General features: G+C 41.3%; 2 protein-coding genes across 4 annotated transcripts in view; both read left to right on the top strand.

The window, feature by feature from the left end:
• Positions 1 to 13,523, top strand: part of LOC311149000 (guanine nucleotide-binding protein subunit alpha-11-like) — a 54,613-nt gene extending 41,090 nt beyond the window's left edge. The window contains exons 2-8 of one of the 2 annotated variants that reach the window (XM_084186059.1): positions 2,353 to 2,537; positions 3,357 to 3,511; positions 4,982 to 5,110; positions 5,644 to 5,772; positions 8,317 to 8,446; positions 10,610 to 10,763; positions 11,233 to 13,523. In XM_084186059.1, the coding sequence (XP_084042185.1) occupies positions 2,353 to 2,537; positions 3,357 to 3,511; positions 4,982 to 5,110; positions 5,644 to 5,772; positions 8,317 to 8,446; positions 10,610 to 10,763; positions 11,233 to 11,423 (1,073 nt within the window). In that variant the 3' untranslated portion in view covers positions 11,424 to 13,523. The remainder of the gene's footprint in view (positions 1 to 2,352; positions 2,538 to 3,356; positions 3,512 to 4,981; positions 5,111 to 5,643; positions 5,773 to 8,316; positions 8,447 to 10,609; positions 10,764 to 11,232) is intronic. The other variant, XM_084186058.1, reaches the window with a different exon arrangement.
• A 3,590-nt stretch (positions 13,524 to 17,113) lies between these two features.
• Positions 17,114 to 26,317, top strand: part of LOC311148936 (TLE family member 5-like) — a 54,132-nt gene continuing 44,928 nt past the window's right edge. For both annotated transcript variants that reach the window (XM_084185972.1, XM_084185971.1), the window contains exon 1: positions 17,114 to 18,071. In XM_084185972.1, coding sequence (XP_084042098.1) covers positions 18,045 to 18,071 — 27 coding nt within the window. In that variant the 5' untranslated portion in view covers positions 17,114 to 18,044. The remainder of the gene's footprint in view (positions 18,072 to 26,317) is intronic.

Genomic DNA, 26,317 nt, shown 5'->3' with positions numbered 1-26,317 from the left:
TTTGTAAGTAGGAAAACCTGCAAAATCGGCAGTGTATCAAATACTTGTTCTCCCCACTGTATGTATATACAGTATCTCACAAAAGTGAGTACACCCCTCACATTTTTGTAAATATTTGAGTATATCTTTTCATGTGACAACACTGAAGAAATGACACTTTGCTACAATGTAAAGTAGTGAGTGTACAGCTTGTATAACAGTGTATATTTGCTTTCCCCTCAAAATAACACAACACACAGCCATTAATGTCTAAACCGCTGGCAACAAAAGTGAGTACACCCCTAATTAATTGAAAATGTCCAAATTGGGCCCAAAGTGTGAATATTTTGTGTGGCCACCATCATTTTCCAGCACTGCATTAACCCTCTTGGGCATGGAGTTCACCAGAGCTTCACAGGTTGCCACTGGAGTCCTCTTCCACTCCTCCATGACGACATCACGGAGCTGGTGGATGTTAGAGACCTTGCACTCCTCCACCTTCCGTTTGAGGATGCCCCACAGATGCTCAATAGGGTTTAGGTCTGGATACATGCTTGGTCAGTCAATCACCTTTACCCTCAGCTTCTTTAGCAAGGCAGTGGTCGTCTTGGAGGTGTGTTTGGGGTCGTTATCATGTTGGAATACTGCCCTGCGGCCCAGTCTCCGAAGGGAGGGGATCATGCTCTGCTTCAGTATGTCACAGTACATGTTGGCATTCATGGTTCCCTCAATGAACTGTAGCTACCCAGTGCCGGCAGCACTCATGCAGCCCCAGACTATGACACTCCCACCACCATGCTTGAATGTAGGCAAGACACACTTGTCTTTGTACTCCTCACCTGGTTGCCGCCACACACGCTTGACACCATCTGAACCAAATAAGTTTATCTTGGTCTCATCAGACGACAGGACATGGTTCCAGTAATCCATGTCCTTAGTCTGCTTGTCTTCAGCAAACTGTTTGCGGGCTTTCTTGTGCATCATCTTTAGAAGAGGCTTCCTTCTGGGACGACAGCCATGCAGACCAATTTGATGCAGTGTGCGGCGTATGGTCTGAGCACTGACAGGCTGACCCCCCACCCCTTCAACCTCTGCAGCAATGCTGGCAGCACTCATACGTCTATTTCCCAAAGACAACCTCTGGATATGACGCTGAGCACGTGCACTCAACTTCTTTGGTCGAGCATGGCGAGGCCTGTTCTGAGTGGAACCTGACCTGTTAAACCGCTGTATGGTCTTGGCCACCGTGCTGCAGCTCAGTTTCAGGGTCTTGGCAATCTTCTTATAGCCCAGGCCATCTTTATGTAGAGCAACAATTCTTTTTTTCAGATCCTCAGAGAGTTCTTTGCCATGAGGTGCCATGTTGAACTTCCAGTGACCAGTATGAGGGAGTGTGAGAGCGATGACATCAAATTTAACACACCTGCTCCCCATTCACACCTGAGACCTTGTAACACTAACGAGTCACATGACACCGGGGAGGGAAAATGGCTAATTGGGCCCAATTTGGACATTTTCACTTAGGGGTGTACTCACTTTTGTTGCCAGCGGTTTAGACATTAATGACAGTGTGAGTTATTTTGAGGGGACAGCAAATGTACACTGTCTATACAAGCTGTACACTCACTACTTTACATTGTAGCAAAGTGTCATTTCTTCAGTGTTGTCACATGAAAAGATATACTCAAATATTTACAAAAATGTGAGGGGTGGTATACTCACTTTTGTGAGATACATATATTTAAAAAAAGTGTATATATATATATATATATATATAGTATGTGTGTATTTATTTATTGCAAAAAAATATTTGGGGAATTGGAAGTGATGCAGACTATTACATTGATGGAAGCTACAATCTATCTGCAATATTAAAGCTGATCTACCCCCTAAAAAAATATAACTAAAATAATTGTAAAAATCGGAGATACCCAAAAATATTTTCGGCCTATCCTGCCGTGGAATTGCCCCTTAAAGCAGGAATCCATATTAGTTGAAACTGCCACTTGCCTAGGAGTATTTCTTATTGGTTAAGTTTATGAAAGGAGAAAAGGAGCATCCATCATCTTGGCCAAAAGAATATACGTACCTTGCTGTCCTACCACATGTGCAATGATGTCCGAGGGCAAAAAAACGTTTTAGTTATTTCAAGTAACTTCCTTGTTGTAATATTGCAAATGGACATGGCAGTTTCATGGCTACGGATTCCATCTTAAACGTAGGGAGCCTGTATCTGCGCTGTGAGGGGAAAAAATATATGTATCTGTGGATGAAAGAGTACCACAGTGTCTTGGATAGTGGACTGCATTCTCAAACTGAATCCATTTGGGAGCCCCTGCTCTAATCTGTCCATTGTCCTGTCTGTCTCCTCAGGCACTGGCGAAAGTGGCAAGAGCACATTCATCAAACAGATGCGCATCATCCATGGGACGGGCTACACCGACGAGGACAAGAGAGGCTTCACCAAGCTGGTGTACCAGAACATCTTCACCTCCATGCAGTCCATGATCCGGGCCTCCGAGACCCTCAAGATCCAGTACAAGTATGAACAGAACAAGGTGAGTCTGACTTGGGGAGAGGGGATGGGGATTGGGGTCCACTCATTGGGCAAAGACCATGTTGGTCAATATATTTCATTATATATATCTAGAGGTTACATTAGGAATCACTAATGGGAGCAGCAAATGGTTAGCGGCCATTACCGTAGTTCTTGAATGGGTCGTTGACTCCTGATGTATGCATGTAACTTGGCATTACATGCAGATATCCGGAGCAAATTAAATGGATGTATTTGAATTAGGACTGGTGAACCGGAGGCGCACCCATCAGGACTTCTATAGCCTAGTCATAGTATAGCCTAGGTGGGGAATACTCCAAAATCAGCTACAGACTTATTCCCTTCTGGCATTGTCTGCATTCTAATCCACTCATAGGACAGCTCACTGGCAACTGTTGGCTGGCAATCTCCGCATCGAATTGTCCAGCTACAGCTTATATGTCTGCATCATCAAATGCAAACCATATTCAAATGGACCATAAAAGTGGCTGTAAACCATGCCATAAAACATAATGGACTGCTACAGCTACTCCAATCTGCTCTGTCCAGGTACGGACACGAAGTCACTGCTGAGGAGAGGCCTGGATGTATCGATGGCAAGACAGTAGTCTGTCTTTAGGCCTAAATCTATCGAGAATAATGTGTCAGTATATGACAAACCTGTACAAATTACCTAACATGTTCTGATTTGAACTTTAATCAGAATGCAGAAATGTGTAAAAATCCTGGGTCACTGTTACAGTGAATGTGAGTGATGCTGTCCAACCTTTCACTCTTTTCCAACTGTTTCCCTTATCTGGTGTCCTGTTCCTCTCCCCAGTCCAACGCGCTGCTGGTGCGAGAAGTGGACGTGGAGAAGGTGTGTTCCTTCGAACAGCCCTACATCAGTGCAATAAAGATGCTGTGGACAGACCCTGGCATCCAGGAGGCCTACGACCGCAGACGTGAATATCAGCTCTCGGACTCCACCAAATAGTAAGTCAATTTCTGGCATACACACACAACTGCTGCACTGGTTAGAGATGGAGAGGCGTTAGAATGAGATTGAAGAGAATGAGTTACCATAATAGTGAATATCATCTCTCTCTCTGACTCGTGAGAGAAAGTGAAAGAGATTTAAAGTAAGAGACCAAAAAAAAGAGGGGGAAAAACTATGAAAGAGAAAGCTGGAGCGATGGAAAGAGAATGAACAGACGGCAACGTTTCTCATCCTGCTCCACCTTAGTTCTATTTGAACTAACCTACGGAGACCTGAATTTCATGTTTGTTATGTAGAATTATAGGTCTGGATTTGTTCAGCCCTAAAATGCAGAGTAAGCACTTTGTCACCATGACTAATGCTTATAGCTTCCCAGGGACAAACACTTTGTTGTAATATGACTCAGAATCAATGTAGTGATTAGGCTACTCTGTATTTTTATGACTGATAAGGTTATCAGGACTGTAAAAATGAACCCAAATCTCCACAAGCACCATTTTAGGATGTTGTTACTTGGCCCTAAAGACTTGAGCTATTGTGATTTAGCCCCCCCAAACTAGAGGGTTAGTGGTAATTGTTACAAACGGAATCTGCCTACCGTTAGTTTGTGAGGAGTAACAGGATACAGCTATAATATATTAATGTACAGTGCCTTCAGAAAGTAATCATACCCCATGACCTATTCCACATTTTGTCAGTCTGAATTCAAAATGGATTAAATACTTTGTATTCAGAACAAAAAGTGAATTGCGTAGCCACATTTGTTGCAGTATTACTTTGCTGCCTTGTTGCAAACAGGATGCATGTTTTGGAATATTTTTATTCTGTACAGGCTTCCTTCTTTTCACGCTGTCATTTAGGTTAGTATTGTGGGGTAACTACAATGTTGATCAATTCTCAGATTCTCCTATCACAGAATCTCTGTTTGAAATTACTGCTCAACTGAGGGACCTTACAGATAATTGTATGCGTGTGGTACAGAGATGAGGTAGTCATTAAAAAATCATGTTAACGCGATTATTGCCCACACAGTGAGTCCATGCAACTTGTTATGTGACTTGTTAAGCAACTTTCTACTCCTGAACGTTAGGCTTGCCATAAGAAAGGGACTGAATACTTATTGACTGAAGACATTTCAGCTTTACATTTTTAATTAATTTGTAAAGAATTTGAAAAACATAATTCCACTTTGACATTATAGGGTATTGTGTGTGTGTGTGTGTGTGGGCCAGTGACAACAAATCTTAATTTAATCAATTTCAAAATTCAGGCTGTAACACAACAAAATTTGGAAAAAGTCAAGGGGTGTGAATACTTTCTGAAGGCAATGTATGTGATTGTCTGTGTGTATTTCTGTTTCCATGAGAAAGAGAGCAGGTGTGTGTGTATACCTGTTTTTGTGTCTGTGCAGGTGATTGTGCAGCATCAGGCATTACACGTGTCATGTGTCCCCCTTCATTCCACAGTTACCTTAAAGATTTAGAGCGAATAGCGACCACGGGGTACGTGCCCACTCAGCAGGATGTGCTGCGGGTTCGAGTGCCCACTACTGGCATCATTGAGTACCCTTTTGACCTGGAGAATGTAATCTTCAGGTACTGGTGTGAAGTGCTGCCTCTACCTCCGCCACTATACTGTCTCCATCGCCCCCCCACTGCTGCTGGCCGCACAGCCCTGGGCCTGGTAGCGTGCTCTGAGACTCCTTACTATCAGCAGCTCTGAGGCTGTCTGAGGCCAAATCACAACTCCTAACTATAACCAAAAATTGAAAAAGATTAGACGGTCTTCAGTCCAGATCTTATTGAACTTGCGGACTGCCTCAATTTGAACCCAATGGAATTAAGGTGTTATGGGAAAGTAATGGGAAAAGCAAAATAAATGTTAGGTTTAACAGAGTCTCTGAGAGCTGCCATCAGGGACTGTATTAACTTTCTGGGAGATGATTGTGGGGTTTAGTAGGTGGTAGAGGTGGCAGGTGAAGGGTCACCCCCCAGAGCTCTCAGGAATGGGTTCTCCCGGTTGGGACTGACTGGTCCACTTGCTTTGGAGGGGGGTATCTGCTGTCATGCTTCAGTCTCTGTCTCTCTCTGTCTCTCTTTGTCGTTCCTGCCTCTCTCCCGGTCTCTAGCTATCTAAGCGATCTGGATCGTATTGCTGAACCCAACTTTCTACCAACCCAACAAGATGTGCTTAGGGTTCGCATCCCCACCACAGGGATCATTGAATACCCTTTCGACTTGCAAAGCATCATTTTCAGGTAGAAAGACATTCACACTTTTACTAACTCCCTTCCCTTCCTACCCCAGTGTTTAGTATTCCCTCTTAAATAAATAACTGTTTCAATATTCATGTTGACTGTGCGTTGTGTGATCACATCAGAGAACATTGATCATTCTCTCCCTCACAAGATCAACATGAACAATTAATATCACTGATTCACCTGCTGCTTCATTTTATTTCTCATTGTTGCTTTGATCTCCAGTTTTTACCCTCCCATCATAATTGTCTCAGGCCCATCAAGTCTTCTTAACTGTTGCTATGTAATCCTCAAGATGTACACTGAACAACACTTCAGCCCCTTGCTTTGCATGGTACATACTGGATGGAGTAGAATGATGAGCTAAATATCAGCTAGTCATCTGAAGGTTTAGTCATCATAACAGGGATGTTGAGAAACCGTGTACTCCAGGACTGTAACCAGTCTGGTGACATTATGATGTAACCAGGCATGCTGCCTGTTAGTGTCGTCTGAGCCAGGCCAGCGGAGCTTAGGGGAGGGGGAGGCCTCCTGGACGTGGCCAGGCGGAAGAGACTGATCACTGGGCACCAAGGTGTAGAACGGTCCCCTCCTCCTCCAAGAGGATAATAATGAGGAGATGGAGATGAAACCAGCAAAAAAAGTGATTACAAAAGAGTGCAAATCGATAGGAAGCTCGAATGTCAGCCCCTCCTACGCGCGGCAGCGCTAGAAATAACTCCCAGGCTCACAATGAGGTTGGACTCGAGGATCCATCCATCGCTTCACTCTACTGCTACTGGATGGATAGGCTGTGAATCACTACAGCAGTGTTTAAGGACATGTAGCCTATATAATAATATATTACAGAGATATTCCTCTGGATTAAAGCGAACCCAGACGATCCGCAATTAAATGTCAATGAGAATATTTGGCTAGTCAGATAGGGAGAGACTTGTGATGCAAGGAACCCCCCCCCCCCTCTCCACTCCAACCCCATGTGTGTTAGAGTGATGGGGTCTGGTGCAGCCCAGCCCGGGTTGTACTCACAGGAGCTGCAGAAGGCAGGCTTTCATGAGGACAAAGTAAACATGCATGTCTGCTGCGTTCGGCCGCGGCGCTTCCCTCTTAATTGCCTTTTGAAGTCGTTGAGAATGTCGTGATTTCTCTGGGCTCATCCTCCATAGGAGAGCCTATCCTGCTAAGTAGGTCACCCATCCATACTACAGGAAAGGAGGTCGGCTGATGCGAAGGAGCTTTTATTTTAGGCAGGCGTCCTAGAGGACCCCATTTATCAACGCCCCCCCTTCTCACTTTGCGGCAGCGCCAGCCAGGGACGGACAGAGGTAGCTGCTTCTCACTAGGCTAGGAAAGAAACCCTGATCCTCCTCTGATAACATGGATATAGACTAATAGATCTCTCCCATCAACAAAGCCATTGCTGGAAAATAGGAGGATTTCTGAGTTGATGGATCAGATTAGCCATTATCCATCTATGGATGCAAAATTCAATGAAATCCATGTAAATAATGTTTGGAAAACAACTGTAGCGGTATTCCCAAATCCTTGCCTCCACTCGGTACCTCTGCTTGATCTGTAATGGAGGTGCCCTCTGCTCTCCCACGCTTCACCTCTCCCTGTATTCTTTCCTTCCCCCTCCGTGTCCTCCCCCTCTCCCCCTCTAATCCCCCCTTTCCGCTCTCCTTTTTGCCGCTGGCCTACCTCCCTACACTGCTGCTGGGCTTGTGCTCTGAATCTGAAGTCACTGGCTGACTTAGGTGCTGTTTCCAAGCGGGCTAATACCTTGCCGGTCTGGCCTCTCTGGCACAACTGCATCCACTTAGCTGGGAATGGGCTGGGAGAGGGACATGGCTCTGCACAGTGCACACTTTTTCTCTTCATTTCTTTTTGGTTCAACTTGGGTCGTTTAACCTCTCCTTGCACCTTCTTTGATTTACTGTACTGTATGTTGCATTAGTGCATAAGAAGTTATCAAACTTAATTGTTATTAATTTGAGTTATTGAGAGGATAATGCATGTCACATGTACAGTATGCAATGTTTAATTTTCATACGTTAACATATAACTGTCTAACTGACAATCCTGACCAGAAAGGAACATGATGTCCACATGATCATGTTTTCCTAATAGTTGTGTATGATAGTAAACACAATCAAGTGTGTTTGAATGCTTCTTTGCACGGATGTTTTTAAAGCAGACCAGAAGGGTATATACATCTTATTGCATTATAAGTGCTGTTCTCGATTGTACCTAAAATGCAGTTATTTCCCAATGTAACACTCCTTTTAATTCCCTGATATCCATTTTATTTTTGCTTTGTATGACAGTTAGCCATCCTCATTGCTAGATGTTGGGCATTATGAATCCTAAAAGGTGATAACGGGACTAACCTCGAATGTCGTTTATTTTTACAAAATTATTTAATTGGATACCCTAGTTACCACAATAAAAACCCTTTCAACTTGGCTTCAATGTGTGAATTGAGCCTAATTTTGAAAACTTCTCTCCTCCCTTCATCTCTCCATCCTGGTCCTGTCCAATCAGGATGGTGGATGTAGGGGGTCAGAGGTCAGAGAGGAGGAAGTGGATCCACTGCTTTGAGAACGTCACGTCCATCATGTTCTTGGTGGCCCTCAGCGAGTACGACCAGGTCCTGGTGGAGTCTGACAACGAGGTGAGATTGAACACACACACACCAGGCATACTATCATTAGTCTCTTATTTACAATCATTCGGTAGGTAGTGGCTTCTTGATATTGATTATGACCTCATATCCTGCTTGTTTGAGTCTGCATTTTGTTTTGTTTTCCATTTTGTTGGTGTCCCTTTGACTGTAGCGCCAGATGAAATGAGGATAATATGATCAGGCTGTTTAGTCATCGGAGGGAGCTGGTTTGGAACAACAAACTGTCTGATGGGTCATATGACAGAGAGCGTTTCATACAGCAGTGGACCACGTTGCCAGGCGGAGCAGAGTATTTGGGAGGGTAGAGACATCCACATCCTCCTGCTCTGCTCTCGCTACTGGATCTACCTGATCTGACAGTAAACATAATGTCACAGGAGCAGCAGAGCAGGCCCTCCTTACACACAGACAGGATGGGTTCCTCTGCATGGAGAATGGGATTATGTAATGGTCCCAAACATTTTGTGAATTTATTTGGGGGATGGGAGTAATACATCTCACATCACTACCCCACCTTTATTTCCTATAAATGCCATGGGAGTCTTTGTAAATTGGTCTTTAGGGTACAATGAGATTTTGAAAGCTGTATGATTTTCACTAGACAATATCATTATGTTTTTATCAAGTGCAGTTAGGCATTTAAAATTACACTGAATTAAGTGGTATGCAGTGGCAATTGGCCATATGTTTTCTAACCAGAATTGTATTTTTTTTTCAGGCTAGATACACATGAATGTGGTGAAAGATGCACTATTTTTTTTAGAACTGCCATTAAATCAAGCACCATCTCTGATTAATATGAGCTCATAAATGACAAAAAAATGCATCCATATACAGGTTCTGGATACTGAAATAGTGTTGTACTGGGCAGTTGTGTTGCACATTTTCACAATGAAAAACATTTTAGGCCAGGCTTAAATAATTTTGCTCTGTCAGAGAAGAGGTTGTTTCTTCATAGAAAAAATAACATTTGGTGTCAAATGTTTTTGGCCCAATAGATGAAATTGAAAGCAATAAATTGGTTGATTTTAGAGAATTGGACAGAACAAAATGTTAACACTAATTAGCATATTTTCAAATGTTTTTGCATGACATAGAATATGAAAACATATGTTTGTTTTTCATTCAAACCAAACAATCAAATAAGAATCATGCTGAAAACATCACCACTGTTGGCTAATTTCAAAGCGAGATAACCAGTTGCATATTTGAATAATAGCTACATGTAATAAAAGTTTAGGTTTGTTTTACATTACCTCTTTTACCTCATTACCCTTTTGTGCCTGCCATTTGGCTGTAGTCTACTCTGCTAGCAGCTTACTAAGAACTGCAAGCTAGCATTTTAGCTTCTCACATCTCCCCCATGTGAAATAATCAGATTTATAATGAAATAATATGCCCTGGCAAATATTCTTATACTTGCCAGTGCAACCTACAAAATTATCCCAGTTTGATATACTGCTTGAATGTATTCGCTCCCATATCAGCAAAAATAGAATGTCATGTTTGCTCACGGAGAAAAAGCACATTGCTAGCAGCTGTTTTTACCGTTTCAAAATAGCCTGGAATCACGTAGATATTACTTCTAAACAAAATACCTTTTGGTGGGACTCTAAGGCTACAAAGTTATTTGGTTTATTGTTTGAACAGTCGCTGAGATTATCGTTGGTTATCTATGCAAAATAGGCTACTTTGTGCATAGCCTATATAGATAAAATTAAGGAACCAAACGAGTTTGGTGGTAAAATACAGCTTCATTACTTAGACAACACTGCAACACAAGGAATTCTCCGTCCCGTTACAAAATTTGAGTGGAACAAAATTCTGTCGAAAGTGGCGTTGGCCTACATACTACAAGGAGCTGCACAACATTCACGTACTGTGTTGTGCTCTGTTTACGTAAACCGTGTAAAGTGTGCAGAGTGCTTGAGGGTTAAGCATGTTCTGACCATCTCTCTCTCTCTCTCTCTCTCTCTCTCTCTCTCTCTCTCTCTCTCTCTCTCTCTCTCTCTCTCTCTCTCTGTCTCTCTGTCTCTCTGTCTCTCTCTCTCTGTCTCTCTGTCTCTCTCTCTGTCTCTCTCTCTGTCTCTCTCTCTCTGTCTCTCTCTCTCTGTCTCTGTCTCTGTGTGTGTCTGTCTGTCTGTCTGTCAGAATCGGATGGAGGAGAGCAAGGCTCTGTTCCGGACCATCATCACATATCCCTGGTTCCAGAACTCCTCCGTCATCCTGTTCCTCAACAAGAAGGACCTCTTGGAGGAGAAGATCACGTACTCCCACCTGGTCGACTACTTCCCTGAGTTTGATGGTAAACTACTCTTTACCTTCATCCTACACTACCACCTCTCTACACTGGCCAATGTGGCCATGTCCAGTACCATGGCAGTTACTGAGGCAAATTATCAAATAGAATGCATATGATAGTATTTTTTAAAATTATTGTAACATTATTCATTTCAAAGATTTCAAACTCTATAGGCGGCATGAACAGACCTGAATGTATTTTTGTTAGTATTTAGTGACACCATGTGGCTAGACAATGAACTAAAATGCAATACAAATTCACATAATCCATTAGCCAAATAGGTAGAACATGCTCTACATTCGATAAATAGTCAGGATTTAAATCACTTACCTTTTGAGATCATGTAACGTGTCTTCCTTTCAATTTGAAATGTCATGTGTGTGTTCGCCAGTTCACAGGTACACAGTGATGTGTACCGTTGCCTGTAGCTTTGGGATAATGTGTGTGTGTGTGTGTGTGTGTGTACCCCCAGGTCCCCAGAGAGACGCTCAGGCGGGCCGGGAGTTTATCCTAAAGATGTTTGTGGACCTGAACCCCGACAGCGACAAGATCATCTACTCCCACTTCACCTGTGCCACGGACACAGAGAACATCCGCTTTGTGTTCGCTGCCGTCAAAGACACCATCCTGCAGCTCAACCTCAAAGAGTACAACCTGGTGTGAGCGAGAGCGAGAGAAATTGAGAGAAACCGGCAGCCCGCGCACAGCACAGAGTACACATCTATACACACACACCAACAAATTAAACAGTACACACATACACACACACACTAACACACACATCTACACACACACACACACACACCTGCACTAAGACACACACACTCAGACACATTCACCAACATGCATGTACATGCATGTACACACACACACACACACACACACACACACACACACACACACACACACACACACTCGATCACACACGCGTAATAGATCCCAGTCTCTAGCCACCCCTGGCCCCAACATCCTCCTGCTCCTTGTCTATGGTTTAATTGGGTGTGTTTTTCCAGCTCCAGTCATTCCCCCCCACTCCTCTCTTCCCTGCCCACTGTAGCCTGCGTCCCTCCTTATGTCGCGCACACACACACACACACATCTGCTCGGAGGCTGCTCTGACTCGCCTTGGTGGTTTACAGCCTGGTGTGGCTTGTGTCTCTGGGTCACCCCTGTTAAAGGAGCAGGGGGAGGGAGGGGGTGGGTATGTAGAGAGGTCTGTTTGATTTGGTGGCTTGGGTGCTAGTGTGATTTTAAAGGAAGGAGAGATGAGCTGAGGTGTAGGAAAACAGGAAAAAGTCAGTGTCCCCCCTTCACCCTCTGCAGGGTCTGTCTGCAGGATAGGGGTGGGGGCTGGGAACCCACTAGTCTGCAGGGGGTTGTGGGTAACTGCATAGAATATCATTGGAGCAGGTGAGGGTGGTGCTGAGGTGTGGGGGGAAGCTCTACTCTACATGGTCTTTGAGGTGTGTGTTTTTTCCAAACCTCACCCTAGGCTTGAAGTCACCTTGCACTGTTGAATGTAAAAAGTGTGTGTGTTACAATCAAGTGGATGCTCACACATAGACAGAGCAAGGGTGGGAGAGATGAAGTAAATTGATCTGTGTATATTAATAAATATTTTAGATGAGTTTATTGACTATTACTGTTGCTAATACCGCTTTCCCGATGAAGATGTTAATTAAATATGAACAAGACCGCAGGGTTTCTCATTTCCAAGAGAGGAAAATCACAATTATCCAAAAAAGGATGTAACCTACATGATTGGAGACTGTTAAAGTTTCCTCCATACCCCCCCCCCCCCCCCCCCTTCCGTCCTTTAGACAAAACATAATTTACATTTTTCACAGAACCACTTGTTGAATTGGCAGCATCTTGTAACATTCTAAATATGAAACTAAAACGACAATATGAATAAACTGCAGCACTACTTATATTTAATTTATCATGATTTGTACTCATTAAAATGCTGTACCATTTGCCAAATGTATTATGTTTTGTTTGCTATAGATACAATCAAGTTGCCAGTATCAGTTGCATCCCCCAAACTGTTCAGATACAATGAACAAAACCAACTTGTTGGTGATGGAGATGACTGAAACTAAATGTGTATATTTACATGTGTGTCTTCTCATAGTTGCGTTGAAAAGTTTGGTACACTAATTTAGGCAAAACAAATTTATATTTGCCATACTATACAATTTATTTTGGACAATTGCCTAATTAATTACAATTGTTTGATACTGTGATTCTGTTTATTTTTTTACATTTTGGTTATTTTCCGATGAGGGTAAACAACTTGCTGTACTTGTGTGGATGTAAGGAGCAATAGTTTGTTGTAATAAAGAAATGTTTAGTGCTGTCAGCTAACTTAAGTCACAAGTTGGTCCTCCACACTCAATGTCAGTACAGCTTTTCTTTGTTAAAGGTATTGGATATTTTTTCCCTATTTGGCCAATATTTTGAGAAATGGTAGTGATTAATAAGAGTGAATAGTCTTTTTTTTATTTGTCTAATTTATGGACCAGAGCTCTAGATGTTGTTATTAGTCTGACTCTTTCTCCCTGCTTCCATCCAGAAGTGTCTCCATCAGATGGGAGACTGGGAGAGACAGGGTCCATACTGCTGTAAAAAAAAAAACGTATCGGCAAGTGATCTACCTTTCTTTAGAGACTTCATACTTGGTTGTTGCAATTATGTTCTGTTTCAATATTGAAATGCTTGAGAATGGGAAGAACATTTCCATTTAGGGTTGGCGCATTATGCAAAAAGAAAAAAAAGAAACTTATCAGTGGTTGAATTTTTAACTGGTCTATGCTTGCATTTTTGTAATTTAAGATTTTAGTTTGGTACTGGTTTTTAATCCCATATCTTGTCTCTTGCTTGATAGTTCTTAAGATTCTATAGCTAACTATGTCGATAGATTGCTATTTTGTCTTCGCAACGTAATTCAGGTGAGTTTTCATAACTTTTCATTACAAGGGCTACTACTAGCAAAGTTGACAGAATTAAAGGACTCTATGGGTGATATAGAGCAATAGGTGCAATTTAAAGTGGGTGTTATGAATCAGGGAGCCAGTGTTGGGATGTGTTAACGCCAGGTGGAAAGCCATTGCCACAGGTTGAGTGCAAACTGTCCAGGGATGCCAGTTGGTTATCATTGGAGGATTAATTCTGCTGGCTATTTGCCTGTAAACTTTGACCAGCCCGTTTGGGCCCGAGCAGAGCCTAGTAAAACCACAAGGGGATCGCATAGCTGCCTGCCTCAGCCAATCTTTAGTGTGCTCTTCCATTCCCACCTGCCATTCATGTCTTCAGCTTGGCTTTAGTCCGTTGTGGATGGTTTGTGTTTTATGTGCACTACTAGTCATGTTTCTGTGCTTGACATTTGTATACTAAGAAAGACCATGACTGGAAGACATTTGATTGCCACAGTGCTATTTGCACTCCAAAGAGCGTAGGGTTAGAGTAGTTAGGTGAAACTTAACAAACACTTTAGAGATATATCATGATGACAGACTTGTTTTTAATATCTTGTATTTTTGGTGCCAAAAATAATGGCCAAATTGGATGCAGGGTGCCCAAGTATTTTACACATTCTACTGTACATGGCAAGCGCTTATCCTGCAAAGTCTGTGCTCTGTTTAAGATCTTGCTGTGTGTTTACAAGTACATTGAATTGCAACCTAAGAATGTTTTGCCCATAATGTTGGCTTGGGTATACTCTTCAGTCCCCTTTACTAATGTCCACTGTATACTAGCCTGGCTGAAAGGTCCAACTTTTACCTTTCCTCTACATTGTCTCATAAACACCAGAGTTGTTGAATGGTTTGTGCAATTCATGGAAATATCTATAAATGTTGCATTCACTGAAGGTGGAAAGTATTACATTTTTGGGGACTTAATAAAACTAAGTGCCACAGCGTTTAAAAAATGTTGACACGTTGGACATATTGTAATGCCTTGTCATTTGGCCTAGCCACGGTGGATGTGGCCTTATCATGAAGGCAGTTTGCGAGTTGTCAGGGATTCCATGTTTGGTGTTGCACAACTTGCATTTGAAGGCCTTTTGTTAATTAATGCTCCCACACCCAATACTTTATGTAGCACAATCTTTGTGAACTGTACATAAGAAGCAGAAATATGAATGCTTCCTGTGCAACTGCAGATGAAGCTTTCAACTAAATTAGAAATTTGAACAGACTTTTTGTCGTGATTGCATATGCCAGAACGGATGGTTTTGGTTGAACTTGTTGAGCTTGTGGGAAAGTTGTCAGTTCTCTCAGGAGTACGAAGGTCTCTTGCCAGGGCAGGCTAGACTGAGATGATGTTGCCAGTGGTACTTCAGATCTCCACCAACAAGGCGGCTTGTTTTTGGAATTGTTTTAGAGTGGTTACTGCTGCTCTGCTGCTCTGTTACCTGAAGAAGCACACTCCATCCCCTTTGACCTGTGGTTTACTTGCTTAGGTAGAGTAGGGTTTAGTTCTACACACGACACTCATGCTGGACTCGCTTCATGCTTGTAACCCCCCGGTGGTTGTGCATTAATTATGTTACATTGTACACATTTTGCTCTGTTTACTGTAGGTATCTGCATCAGCTTGTGGTCCGGTGGTTTTGAGGTGTATGATGTTGCTTAGCTCCAAAAAACACTGTACAACTGTCTGGCGCAGGCCTCCCTCCCTGCTGTTGGCAGATATATGAGAATGCTACCATGGGTTTTCTGGGTATACAGTCAGTGTCGGTTTACAACAAGGACATTGGTTTTCTCCACGTGGACTATGGACAGTGTGTATGTAGTTATGTGTACCCTGTATAGCACACTAATTGAACATCACAATAACTAGTAAGAGAACACGTAAGAAGTACTGTCATCACTAAAACCAGCACAGTGGGGATTGTGGAAGGGATACACTACTAGAGGCAAGTCCATGCCATAAACTGAATAGCATTACAGTATATACAAACAGTTGCCACCACTCTTCCATACAGTTCATTTTGAAATAAGCCTGTTAAACTTCAGCTATATTTATTGTAATGCTTTGCCAAGTGAAGGTACCGAAGGGGCAATATACTATAGCAGTTGGATTCATCGGTGAATGAAATATGGTGTTTTTTAGAATATCAGCTGTTGTCTCCTCTTACTTGATCTATAATCCTTTCTTTCTCCCGGGTCAATGCACTGAACCTGCGCTACAGCAATGGGACTTACTGCATTCATGCAAATTACATGTTCATTCAAGCACGTTTTGTTGGTACTATGAGATGTGTGTACACTTTTGATGGTTAATGCTTTTGCTTGAGATTCATACTGATGTGATGGATGCATAGAAATGCTAAAAGCTATCTTTGCATCTTTTTTGTTTCTTTTGTAAGGCTGATGCATTACCTGAACTCTTGTATTTAGGACCACTTAATGATAGATTTTTAAATAACAGGTTAAATAAACTTTGTGTAGTGGTGTATAAATTGAAAGTAATGTATTTTTTTCTTAAGTATACCAAATGTAAATTATGTACAATAATGAGTGTGCCAATCCCCTTTCTTTGTAGAGCCAGACTCTTAACAAGTGCCAATGTTGTGAAAAATCATAAAGGACCTATGTATTTCATGGTCCACTTTTTAAAACAAATGAACACTAAGTATGTGATTAAGATAAATAAATAAATGAAAATGAACGAAAAAAGTGAATTTGATTCTGTATTTAATGATGATGAACTGCTGTTTTTAAAGAAATTACATTTTAATTGCATGTGTTGGTTTGGGTGGTGTGTGTGTGGGGCGGGTGAAACTGTATTAATGCAAAGCCCTCCAGAAAAGGGACCTAATGGGTATTGATTTACAGTATTTTAGCCATATTTCTCTTTTGTATGTTTCATTTCAACCACTGTTGCCTGAACCTCATTCAAACATGAAAATGATTTTCATAGCCTTCTCCTTTAAAGAAAAAGTATCTGTTTTAAATTGGAATAAAATGTGTTCCTATACTCTGTGCTGGTGTTATTTGTCTCTATATTATGAACACATGTATGAACAATTAGCTTTTGAAATCTAGCCTATGCTGCACCTTTAGTATGAGGCTTTATGATTTGAACAAAAAAGCCTCCAGAAAACAAATTTGAGAATTTTTCTTTTGTGATTGACAGTTGTTGTTGATACCACGGCACAGTGGGAAACAATAGAAAACAGAAATTAAATGCAGCTACTGTACTCTTCTAAGGTGGAATTTTGGTGTTCACTACAAGTTCCCTTCCACGAGGGGCGCTAGTTCTTCAGCCATTCAATTTCTGGGATGACGTTTGGGGCATGTTTAGAAGTGCAATGTAGAACGTTTCAGATAGAAATATATATTCTTGAACACCCACTGCGTTCTATTCCAATTGCCATAGAATATGATTTGTTCTGTGCGGTAGATATCTTTGTGGGGCGTTTTGTAACGTCGCAATTTGCCCCAGGAATGGAATGTCGACTTCACCCTCCACAACTGCCATAAATTCGGATTTCGGCTAGGGACAGATTTGACAGACGCTGAGCGAGTGTATAATTTTAAAGTTTCGTTAATGTAATGATTTAAGCTTAAATAGTTGTATTGCGCCAACTGTTTGTTTACTAGCACTAGTTGTTCAATTTTGTTTTTTTGTGAAGGCACGGGAGGAATTCAATTTAAGCGAATACGGAGGTCCATTTTGTTAATTTTGCGAATCAAGCAGTTTTTTCCTCTGAAGCTTTGTGTGTTAGCGGACATATAGCTTTAGCTGGTTTTGTTGCGTTTGCGAAAACACACGGTGAAAGAAGATCGAACAAAAGAAACCACGAAAACGACCTAGCGTTATCCATAACATTTGTAGTTATATGCATATTATATTTAGCTAGCTAGCGTGCTATATACCTATAAACTAAAAACTAGCAACAACGATTAATCATTTTGAGCCACAGCCTTTGAAGAATAAAGAAAGGACCATTCAAATGGTTGAGGTTTGTATTTCATCACCAAAGAAAACGAGATTCCAGTTGGTAGCTACTAGGCTACCTCTGTCGAATGATATACACCTGGACAAACAAGAGCTATTGAATAGCTAACTAGCTAACGCCAGCTGCATCACCAATTTTGGGGAGAAGAACTAACGTTCGCTAGGTGATCTGGTCAACTCGTGCGATTATTGGCTAGTTTCGAGCTTGAAAATACGGACAAAGAGAGGAACAACAAGCCAATATTTTTGTGGCTGCATTTTGAATCCTCATCATTCATCGTATTTGGGAAGGAAAACAATAAACAAGGAATTGACATGATGTTTCCACAATCCAGACATTCAGTAAGTGGATTTTATGTAATATTCGGAGAATCACTAGCATGTTTTTTGGGGATTATTTTCTGTACTAAACTTGTTTGTGTGCCAGTTAGATTGTATCTAGCTATACAATGAGCAGACGTCGTTTATTTGTATTGCATCAAAGGTTTTTATGCTTTTAGCATGTCACTTCCACCAAGAAAAAATATCGTCACATTTTGTTTCAACTCTGAATTAAACAGACCCCCTGGGGCAATTTGATTACCAAACCAGATGTAAGTTAGGGCCTACTTATGCCTAACCACCAGTGGTCCTTATATTGCCTAGCTACTTGTTGTGCTCATACATTTGGATGCCTTTTGTTGACTGATTTCACAGGTTATTAATTAAAGTGGAAAAGAAACATGCTCATTTCCAGGTGTTTGCATCCAACTGTCGGTGAAACAATTACACGATTTGTTCTGTTAAATACAGAATCAGCATGATTTGCATTGTTAATGAATTTGGATTGCAAGCCAGATGGGTAATGTAGAACGGATGGCTATTTTACTGTAGCCACAAGTATACAAGCCCTACAACGTAATGCATACAGTGTAGCGATAACTTTTACAGTGAGCCCCAAATGATGACATTGAAGGAGTTGAGGGACTTTGCAGACATGATCCAGGAACTGGGGGGAGACTTGGTTCATGTCCAATGTTAAAACATTTAAGTTAATTAAACTTTCGAAATCAGAACTGCCAGTGTCTATGATTTGATTTCAATGGGATTTATAGTTTATTTGACAACGATAAGTACGGCTGTCTCTACATGATTCTATTGACAATGAAATACTTAAGTGAAGTATCTACCTGAGTACACAGAATAATACTGAGGAGTAGAGCTGGTAATTGCTTGCGATTCATGGCATGCAACCCATGTAGTAGGTCTGTGGTGTGCCTTAATAACGACGTTTCCAGCCAGTTGTTATGCAAGTATAATAATGGCGTATTAATAAAAAAATTGTAAAAAAAACACGACATGTGTTATGGAAACACGAAGTGTCGGTACAATTTCGTTCGACATGGTGGTATCCTTTTGTGTCTGTAAAATGTATTATGCGGAAATTCCATCATGATGTAAACTTGAAGTCACGGGATGATATGCCAAGTTGTGCTACCACCACGTCGGAAACCATTAAGGGCCTGATTTAGGAAATGTACGCCTTTTATATGCATGCCTTTCCTACGCACTTCTCAGTAGTTCGCACGCCTTTCCTACGCACTTCTCAGTAGTTCTTACGCTTCCAACACACCGACTGTGTCATTGTGTTTTGGTACACCAGAAGTACATTCATTTCCAATGGAACGCTGCGTTTGACTTGCAGCATTGCGTTGCAGTTGCAGTGCGTTCTGTGTGGTGCATACGTTGGATTTATCGAACGTATGCGTCAAACTGTAGGTGTAAACCGGTTGACAGCAATGGTAGCAGAAGGTGAATGTTGAACTTTTGTTGCACACCTATCTAGATAATGCTGCATACAATTTTGTGCAATGACACAGTCGGTGTGTTCAAAGCGTTACACATACAGTTTGACGCAGACGTTCGATAAATCCAACGTATGCACCACACAGAACGCACTGCAACTACCTCTGCAACACAAACGCAGCGTTCCATTAGAAATGAATGTGCTTCTGGTGTACGAAAACGCAATGACACAGTCGGTGTGTTCGAAGCGTCATTCAGACTTACGCTTGACTTACGCTTCGAACACACCGACTGTGTCATTGCGCAAAATGGTATGCAGCATCATCTAGATAGGTGTGCAACAAAAGGTTAACTCACCTTCTGCTACCATTTCTGTCAACCCATTTACGCATACAGTTTTGACGCATACGTTCGATAAATCCAACATATGCACCACACAGAACGCACTGCAACTGCCTCTGCAACGCAATGCTGCAAAGCAAACGCAGCGTTCCATTGGAAATGAATGTACTTCTGGTGTACCAAAACGCAATGACGCAGTCGGTGTGTTCGAAGCGTTATGCCTCAATCACACAGACAGCGTCATTGCGTTTTGGTACACCAGAAGTACATTCATTTTCAATGGAACGCTGCGTTTGCTTTGCAGCATTGCGTTGCAGAGGCAGTTGCAGTGCGTTCTGTGTGGTGCATATGTTGGATTTATTGAATGTGTGCTCAAACTGTATGCATAGATGGCTTGACAGAAATGGTAGCAGAAGGTGAATGTTGAACTCTTGTTGCACACATCCAGATGATCCTGTGTACTATTTTGCTGCAATAACGCTATCGGTGTGATCAAGGCGTTACCTTATGCCGGTGCTTAACAGGCTTTGCAGGCGCTGTTCCCTTGCACGCACTGAATAAATGTAATTCAGCTGCTGAAAACCCTCCCACTTGGTGGCCAACAGTTTTTCTCATGGTTGTCATTCAATATGGTTTTCAGGACATTTTATATGAAGCCATCTGTTTATAATGTACCTTTATTTATTTTTTACTCCATCGAACATATGGCGAGAATGTTCAGAACATTAGGGATCAATGAAAGAAGGCCATGTAAATACACACTCGTCTCCTTTTCAGCACCAATTGGTAGATTCAAAAATACTCTATTGAATATTATCTGAGGTTAGGAAAGTATTTATGAATAATTTAAAAAACAAGTTTGGAGAGCCTTTGCGCACAATCTATTGGTTTATCAAAAATACACTGGTTTGATTCATCCTGAAAATTGCCATATTCAACTGTTCAATCCATGAAATATTGGAAGGTGAGAAAAGTGTAGAATATGGTTTGAACAGTAGTCTATAAATCAACCTTAATATTCCTCACTAATCATGGAACTGTGACGACAACGGTTCAGTCGTCGTGAACCGTGTGCCAGGCTCCAGGTTTAAACTGATATATATGGTCTGTATTCCATAATGATTCAAATAGGTGACAAGTCTCAAAATATTGCACAACTTGTACACGTTAGCATAATATGATCCACTATTGCTAGCGATCCTCAGGAACAACCACACGAACGAGACAGAGGAAAGGTAAACAAACAATATATAATGGTGCAAAATTTAAGGAAACTAACAGTTATAAATGCATGCGGGTATAACTGACGGTGGCTACCGATAGTGGCTAATATTTAACACGATACATTGTATTTGTAAATATATTTTTTGCAGTGAAAAAGTCCAGGCATATAATTAAAACGTTCTAGAAATCGAATAGGGCGTATCTGTAGCTACACCTTAATTTCTTTGATCTCAACCCCAAACAAATAGCGGGTGAATAGCATGCTATTTTCATGCTTAAATTCAAGGTCAGAATACGTGTAGAGAGAAGTGCATAAAAAGGGAACTCCATTCCATTTGCGAGTGCTTAACTTGGGTCGGAACTCCTCCCCCCATGAGTTTATAGGCATATTTAAATAAGTTACGATGAACTTCATCTGGTTAAGTGATGGACGGTGATGAGGTTGATGCAAATTTCAGATAAATATTGATGGTATTATTTGAATGTTGGTGAGATGATGATCAATGCTTGGCTGCCTGTTATAAAATAAAAATGATATTACTCTTATCCTTATCTTATAACCTACCCTGTCAACTTTATCAGCGTAATGTTGTCTAGAGAGCATGCGCCAAAACCAGATTGGGCAAGTTTGCTATTTATCGCAAAAGTTTTGGCAGCTATCGGTAGATGGAAACATATTGAACTTCTTGGTTTTTGCAAAAGTGCTTTTTATGTGCACTACGTCATCACACACAGCATTTTATCCACAACAAGTCAGTTTGATGGAAACACCTCCGGTGGGAAAATGTGAATATTCTTTATGCAGATGCTTGAATATTTGCATGAAAATCTGTTGCCATTTGTATTAAAACCTAGCTATTGTGTGTAATGGAACGCATATTTCCCAGCATGAAAACGTTCCCATGGTAATAGAAACTGCTCTATGGAAGAAACGGACTCTCAACCCATGGTCACACAACTGACACATTTGTGTACATGTTCAGGTAAAAAATGAACACTTCATTTAAACATCTATTTGAAATGTTCACATCACTGTCATGTGCTAAACAAGCAATCGCATGTGCACAGTGTCGGTGCTGTGTAGACCTTGTCATTCCCAGCTCAGATATAACCTCAAATGAAAGCTTGGGAATACAATGTAGGCAAAAACTATTACAAGACTATTATGTTACCACGGTGTGCTTGCTCCATAGCAACAATTTGTCATTGCCAATGCCAACACAGAAGGGGGAGGAGTTGTTTGCTCAGGCTAGAGCCTGGATGTTTCGTGGCATGAAGGGTGTGCCCTTGTGCGTGCTGCCACGGGATGTGTCTCTTCTGTTCTGAGACTGGCAGTGTGTCTGAGAAGACTGCCAAGGTTCCAACCACTTCTTCATCAGTGTGCAGAGGAGAAGGAAAGAGCTCCTAATTGTGTGAGAGACCTAACTGACTCCCCCATCCCATTCTACAGAACCCTTCAACTGACTGAGCCACTTTCTGTATTTTATTATATAAGTTATATCTTAAACTTGTTTGCTGACATGCAAAACATTGGGGGACTGTATCAACAGTGGACTAATGAAACAAATACCAAAAGATGGCTTGGAGTTTCCTTTTAAGGTCAACGGCATCATTAACTTTATCAAGTACCAGGACATTTTAGCCAAAAACCTAGTTGCCTCTGCCAGGAGGTTGGCCAGGAGAAATGGTTAATTGACCACATGTTTTGCAATGGCCATCTCAGTCGCTGGACTTAAACCCCATTGTAAACCTGCGGTTTGAATTGAAGAGGGCAGTCCATAAGCACAGATTAAGGATATCAAGGATCTGGAGAGATTCTATGTGGAGAATTGGTCTAAGATCCCTCCAAGTGTGTTCTCCAATTTCATAAAACCTTTTAGAGAACATATTATCCTTGCAAGGGGAGGGTGCTGGAGTATTAAACAGGGAATCCAATCATTTTGATCCATCTTTTTTTAGATGTATTTTTATTACTTGTTAAAAACAACTTTCTCTGAGCAATTATATTAGTATAAAATAATATAATTGTTCCATTTTTGAGCATACAATATAGCTCAGTATTTATACTGAACAAAAATATAAGCGCAATGTGAAGTGTTGGTCCCATGTTTCATGAGCTGAAATATAAGAACCCAGACATTTTCCACACGCGCTAAAAGCTTATTTCGCTCAAATTTGGTGCACACATTTGTTTACATCCCTGTTAGTGAGCATTTCACCATTGCCAATATAATCCATCCACCTGACAGGTGTGGCATATCAAGAAGCTGATTAAACAGGAGGATCATTACACAGGTGCACATTGTGCTGGGGACAATAAAAGGCCACTCTAAAATATGCAGTTTTGTCACACAACATAATGCCACAGATGTCTCAAGTTTTGAGCGCGCAATTGGCATGCTGACTGCAGGAATGTCCACCAGAGCTGTTGCCAGAGAATTGAATGTTCATTTCTCTACCATAAGCCGCCTCCAACGTTGTTTTAGAGAATTGCGTCCAACCGGCCTCACAACCACAGACCACGTGTCTGGCGTCGTGTGGGCGAGCGGTTTGCTGATGTCAACATTGTGCCCCATGGTGGCGGTGGGGTTATGGTATGGGCAGGCATAGGCTACGGACAACTAACACAATTGCATTTCATCAATAGCATTTTTTTTGTTCAATATAATTGAGCGTGAAAAGGAATCCTGTGTAGAATCAAAATATTACAAAACAGTCATCCTGTTTGCAACAAGGCACTAAAGTAATACTGCAAAAAATTTGGCAAAGCAAATAACTTTGTCCTGAATACAAGGTGTTCTGTTTAAGGCAAACCCAATACAACACATTACTGAATACCATTCTCAATATTTTCAAGCATAATGGTGGCTGCATCATGTTATGGGTATGCTTGTAATCATTAAGGACTGGATAAAAAAAATAAAAAATAAACCTGAATGGAGGTAAGCACAGGCAAAATCCTAGAGGAAAACCTGGTTGTCTGCTTTACACCACCAGACACTGGGAGATGAATTCACCTTTCAGCAGGCAATGACCTAAAACACAAGGGCAAATCTAAACTGGCGTTGCTTACCAAAAAGACAGTGAGTGGCAGAGTTACAGTTTTGACTTAAATCTATGGCAAGTCCTGAAAATGGTTGTCTAGCAATGATCAACAACCAATTTGACAGAGCTTGAAGAATTTTGAAAATAATAATGGGCAAATGTTGGGGTGTGAAATGTTGGGGTGTGAAAGATTTCTGTTAAATTTTCAATACATTTCAAAACATGTCTACAAACATGTTTTCACTTTGTCATTATGGGGTATTGTGTGTAGATTTTTAAAAAAATCCATTTTGATTTCAGCCTGTAACACAACAAAATGTGGAATAAGTCAAGGGGTATGAATACTTTCCGAAGGCACTGTAGATATGTGTAAGATTAGAACTGTCATGATGGAAGACTTAAACTGGAGATTAACATGGGAGATGCTCTCTTAAACTGCAACATGCTTCAGGTGATTTAACTAGAAGTGCTTAATGCAGAATATTTCTCCTTCATATTTCTGTAATAAACTAAGTATATTCCAAGTTATCATGGTGAGACAATTAAGTTCACACTATTTTACCTTAATTCCTATGCAATTTAAGGTGTTATATTTTTAATGGGTTTAAAGCCCTATTCGCACAGGACTAGTATTACTAGAGAATGTTGGTTATGTAAGTATTACCCCTTTTATTCTAGGTGTGAAGATATTTCAACATGTCCAGGCGATAACAGGTTACACTGATAACTTGAGCTTGGCTCCCAAGTTTCTAAATCGCACCAAATCATCTTTGGTGTAGTGTCGCCATAATATTTGAATTAAGGAAGTGTGATCATAATCATTAGGATATTTTAGCGATCCGCAGTGGAAGACCTCCTAAATGCCCCCTAGCCTTCAGATGTACGATAAACAGTGCACTTTCACTTGAGATGCGTGTGTGATGGATGAGAGAGTGAAGTTGTCATTTCCAAAAGTTTAGCTCAGTTGTAATGCTGCTTTGCGATCTATTAACTGCAAGGGTTGATTTAAATAGGCCCCCCAAAATGTTTTGCTGATGCATTTGGCGATGTTCAATTAATTGTCACAACCATATAAACAAAAGCATTCACTGTAAAAGTTTATTCATGTAGGCCCTTCATATATAGGCTATGCGCAGCATTTTGTTTTAAGCATAAATTTATCGACTCCGTTGTTTTCTTGCTCAGCAACACCTGTCAAACTCGGTCTTGTCTCTCAAAACACTGGGATGTCGATTCACACAGGACTAGTATTATCAGAGGACCTTGGAGTTAGTCTCAAAACAGTAGGTTTTCGGCTGGAATTTTCGGCAGATTCGGATGGGACTTTAAATTATGATGTGGTGATTTGTGCTCGTGCACAGAATTACATAACCCTATCTGCCCCAGTAAAACTAATCCTGTGCGAATAGGGCTTAAGAAAGTGAATGTGCTTATGATCCATTGCCGGAGTGTAGCAGTTACAGCATGATCACTCATCTTTCAAGCCCCTGTTACCAGCACCAGGTGTTTAAACCCAGGTGTATTTGCATACATTTGGTTGTGAGTGACTAACACAGATAAACAAATGGCAGATGATGGATTGCTGACCAATGACTTGGGGAAGATTTAAAGCTGTTTGAATAATGTTCTGCTTTTTTTTCCTTTAGAGCTAAATCATTACTGTAGTTAGTGGGTCAGTAGAATCCATTGGTTTAGATGGAGAAATCTACGTTTGGCTGTGGATGCAGTCTGACCCAGATGGCTGCGTTTGCCATATTGTATGGAGCGAGTTTAATCCTATGCATCTATAAAACTATTTCTGCTCTAAGTAGAACCCACAGAACAGCTTGTCACCACTGCTGCTAAATGTAGCAATATGGGAGTAAAATCTCAAACCTATAGGCTATACAACATGTTTGGCTGTGATTCACAGGTGCGTGATCACACACACACCCTGCTTGTTTTTCTTTATCATGCGTTTCCTCCCAGATCTGATGCCAGGGTGGGAGGGTCGGGGCAGAGGGTGCACAGGCATGATTAAGCCCACTTGAATTAACAGTACAGCCCCCAGCCTTCTCTCTAAAGCCTCTAACTGGGGGGAGCTTAATCCCCATGGTCCCCTGTCTCGTCCATTAAACAAACTCCCTCCCACCCCTGCTCAATCGCTCTCTTACACACACCGTCTCACACACACACACGGTGAACACACACAC

This window comes from Coregonus lavaretus (assembly GCF_964263955.1).
Source record: "Coregonus lavaretus genome assembly, chromosome: 21".
Classification (NCBI taxonomy): Eukaryota; Metazoa; Chordata; class Actinopteri; order Salmoniformes; family Salmonidae; genus Coregonus; species Coregonus lavaretus.
This window is presented reverse-complemented; position numbering and strand designations above follow the sequence as displayed.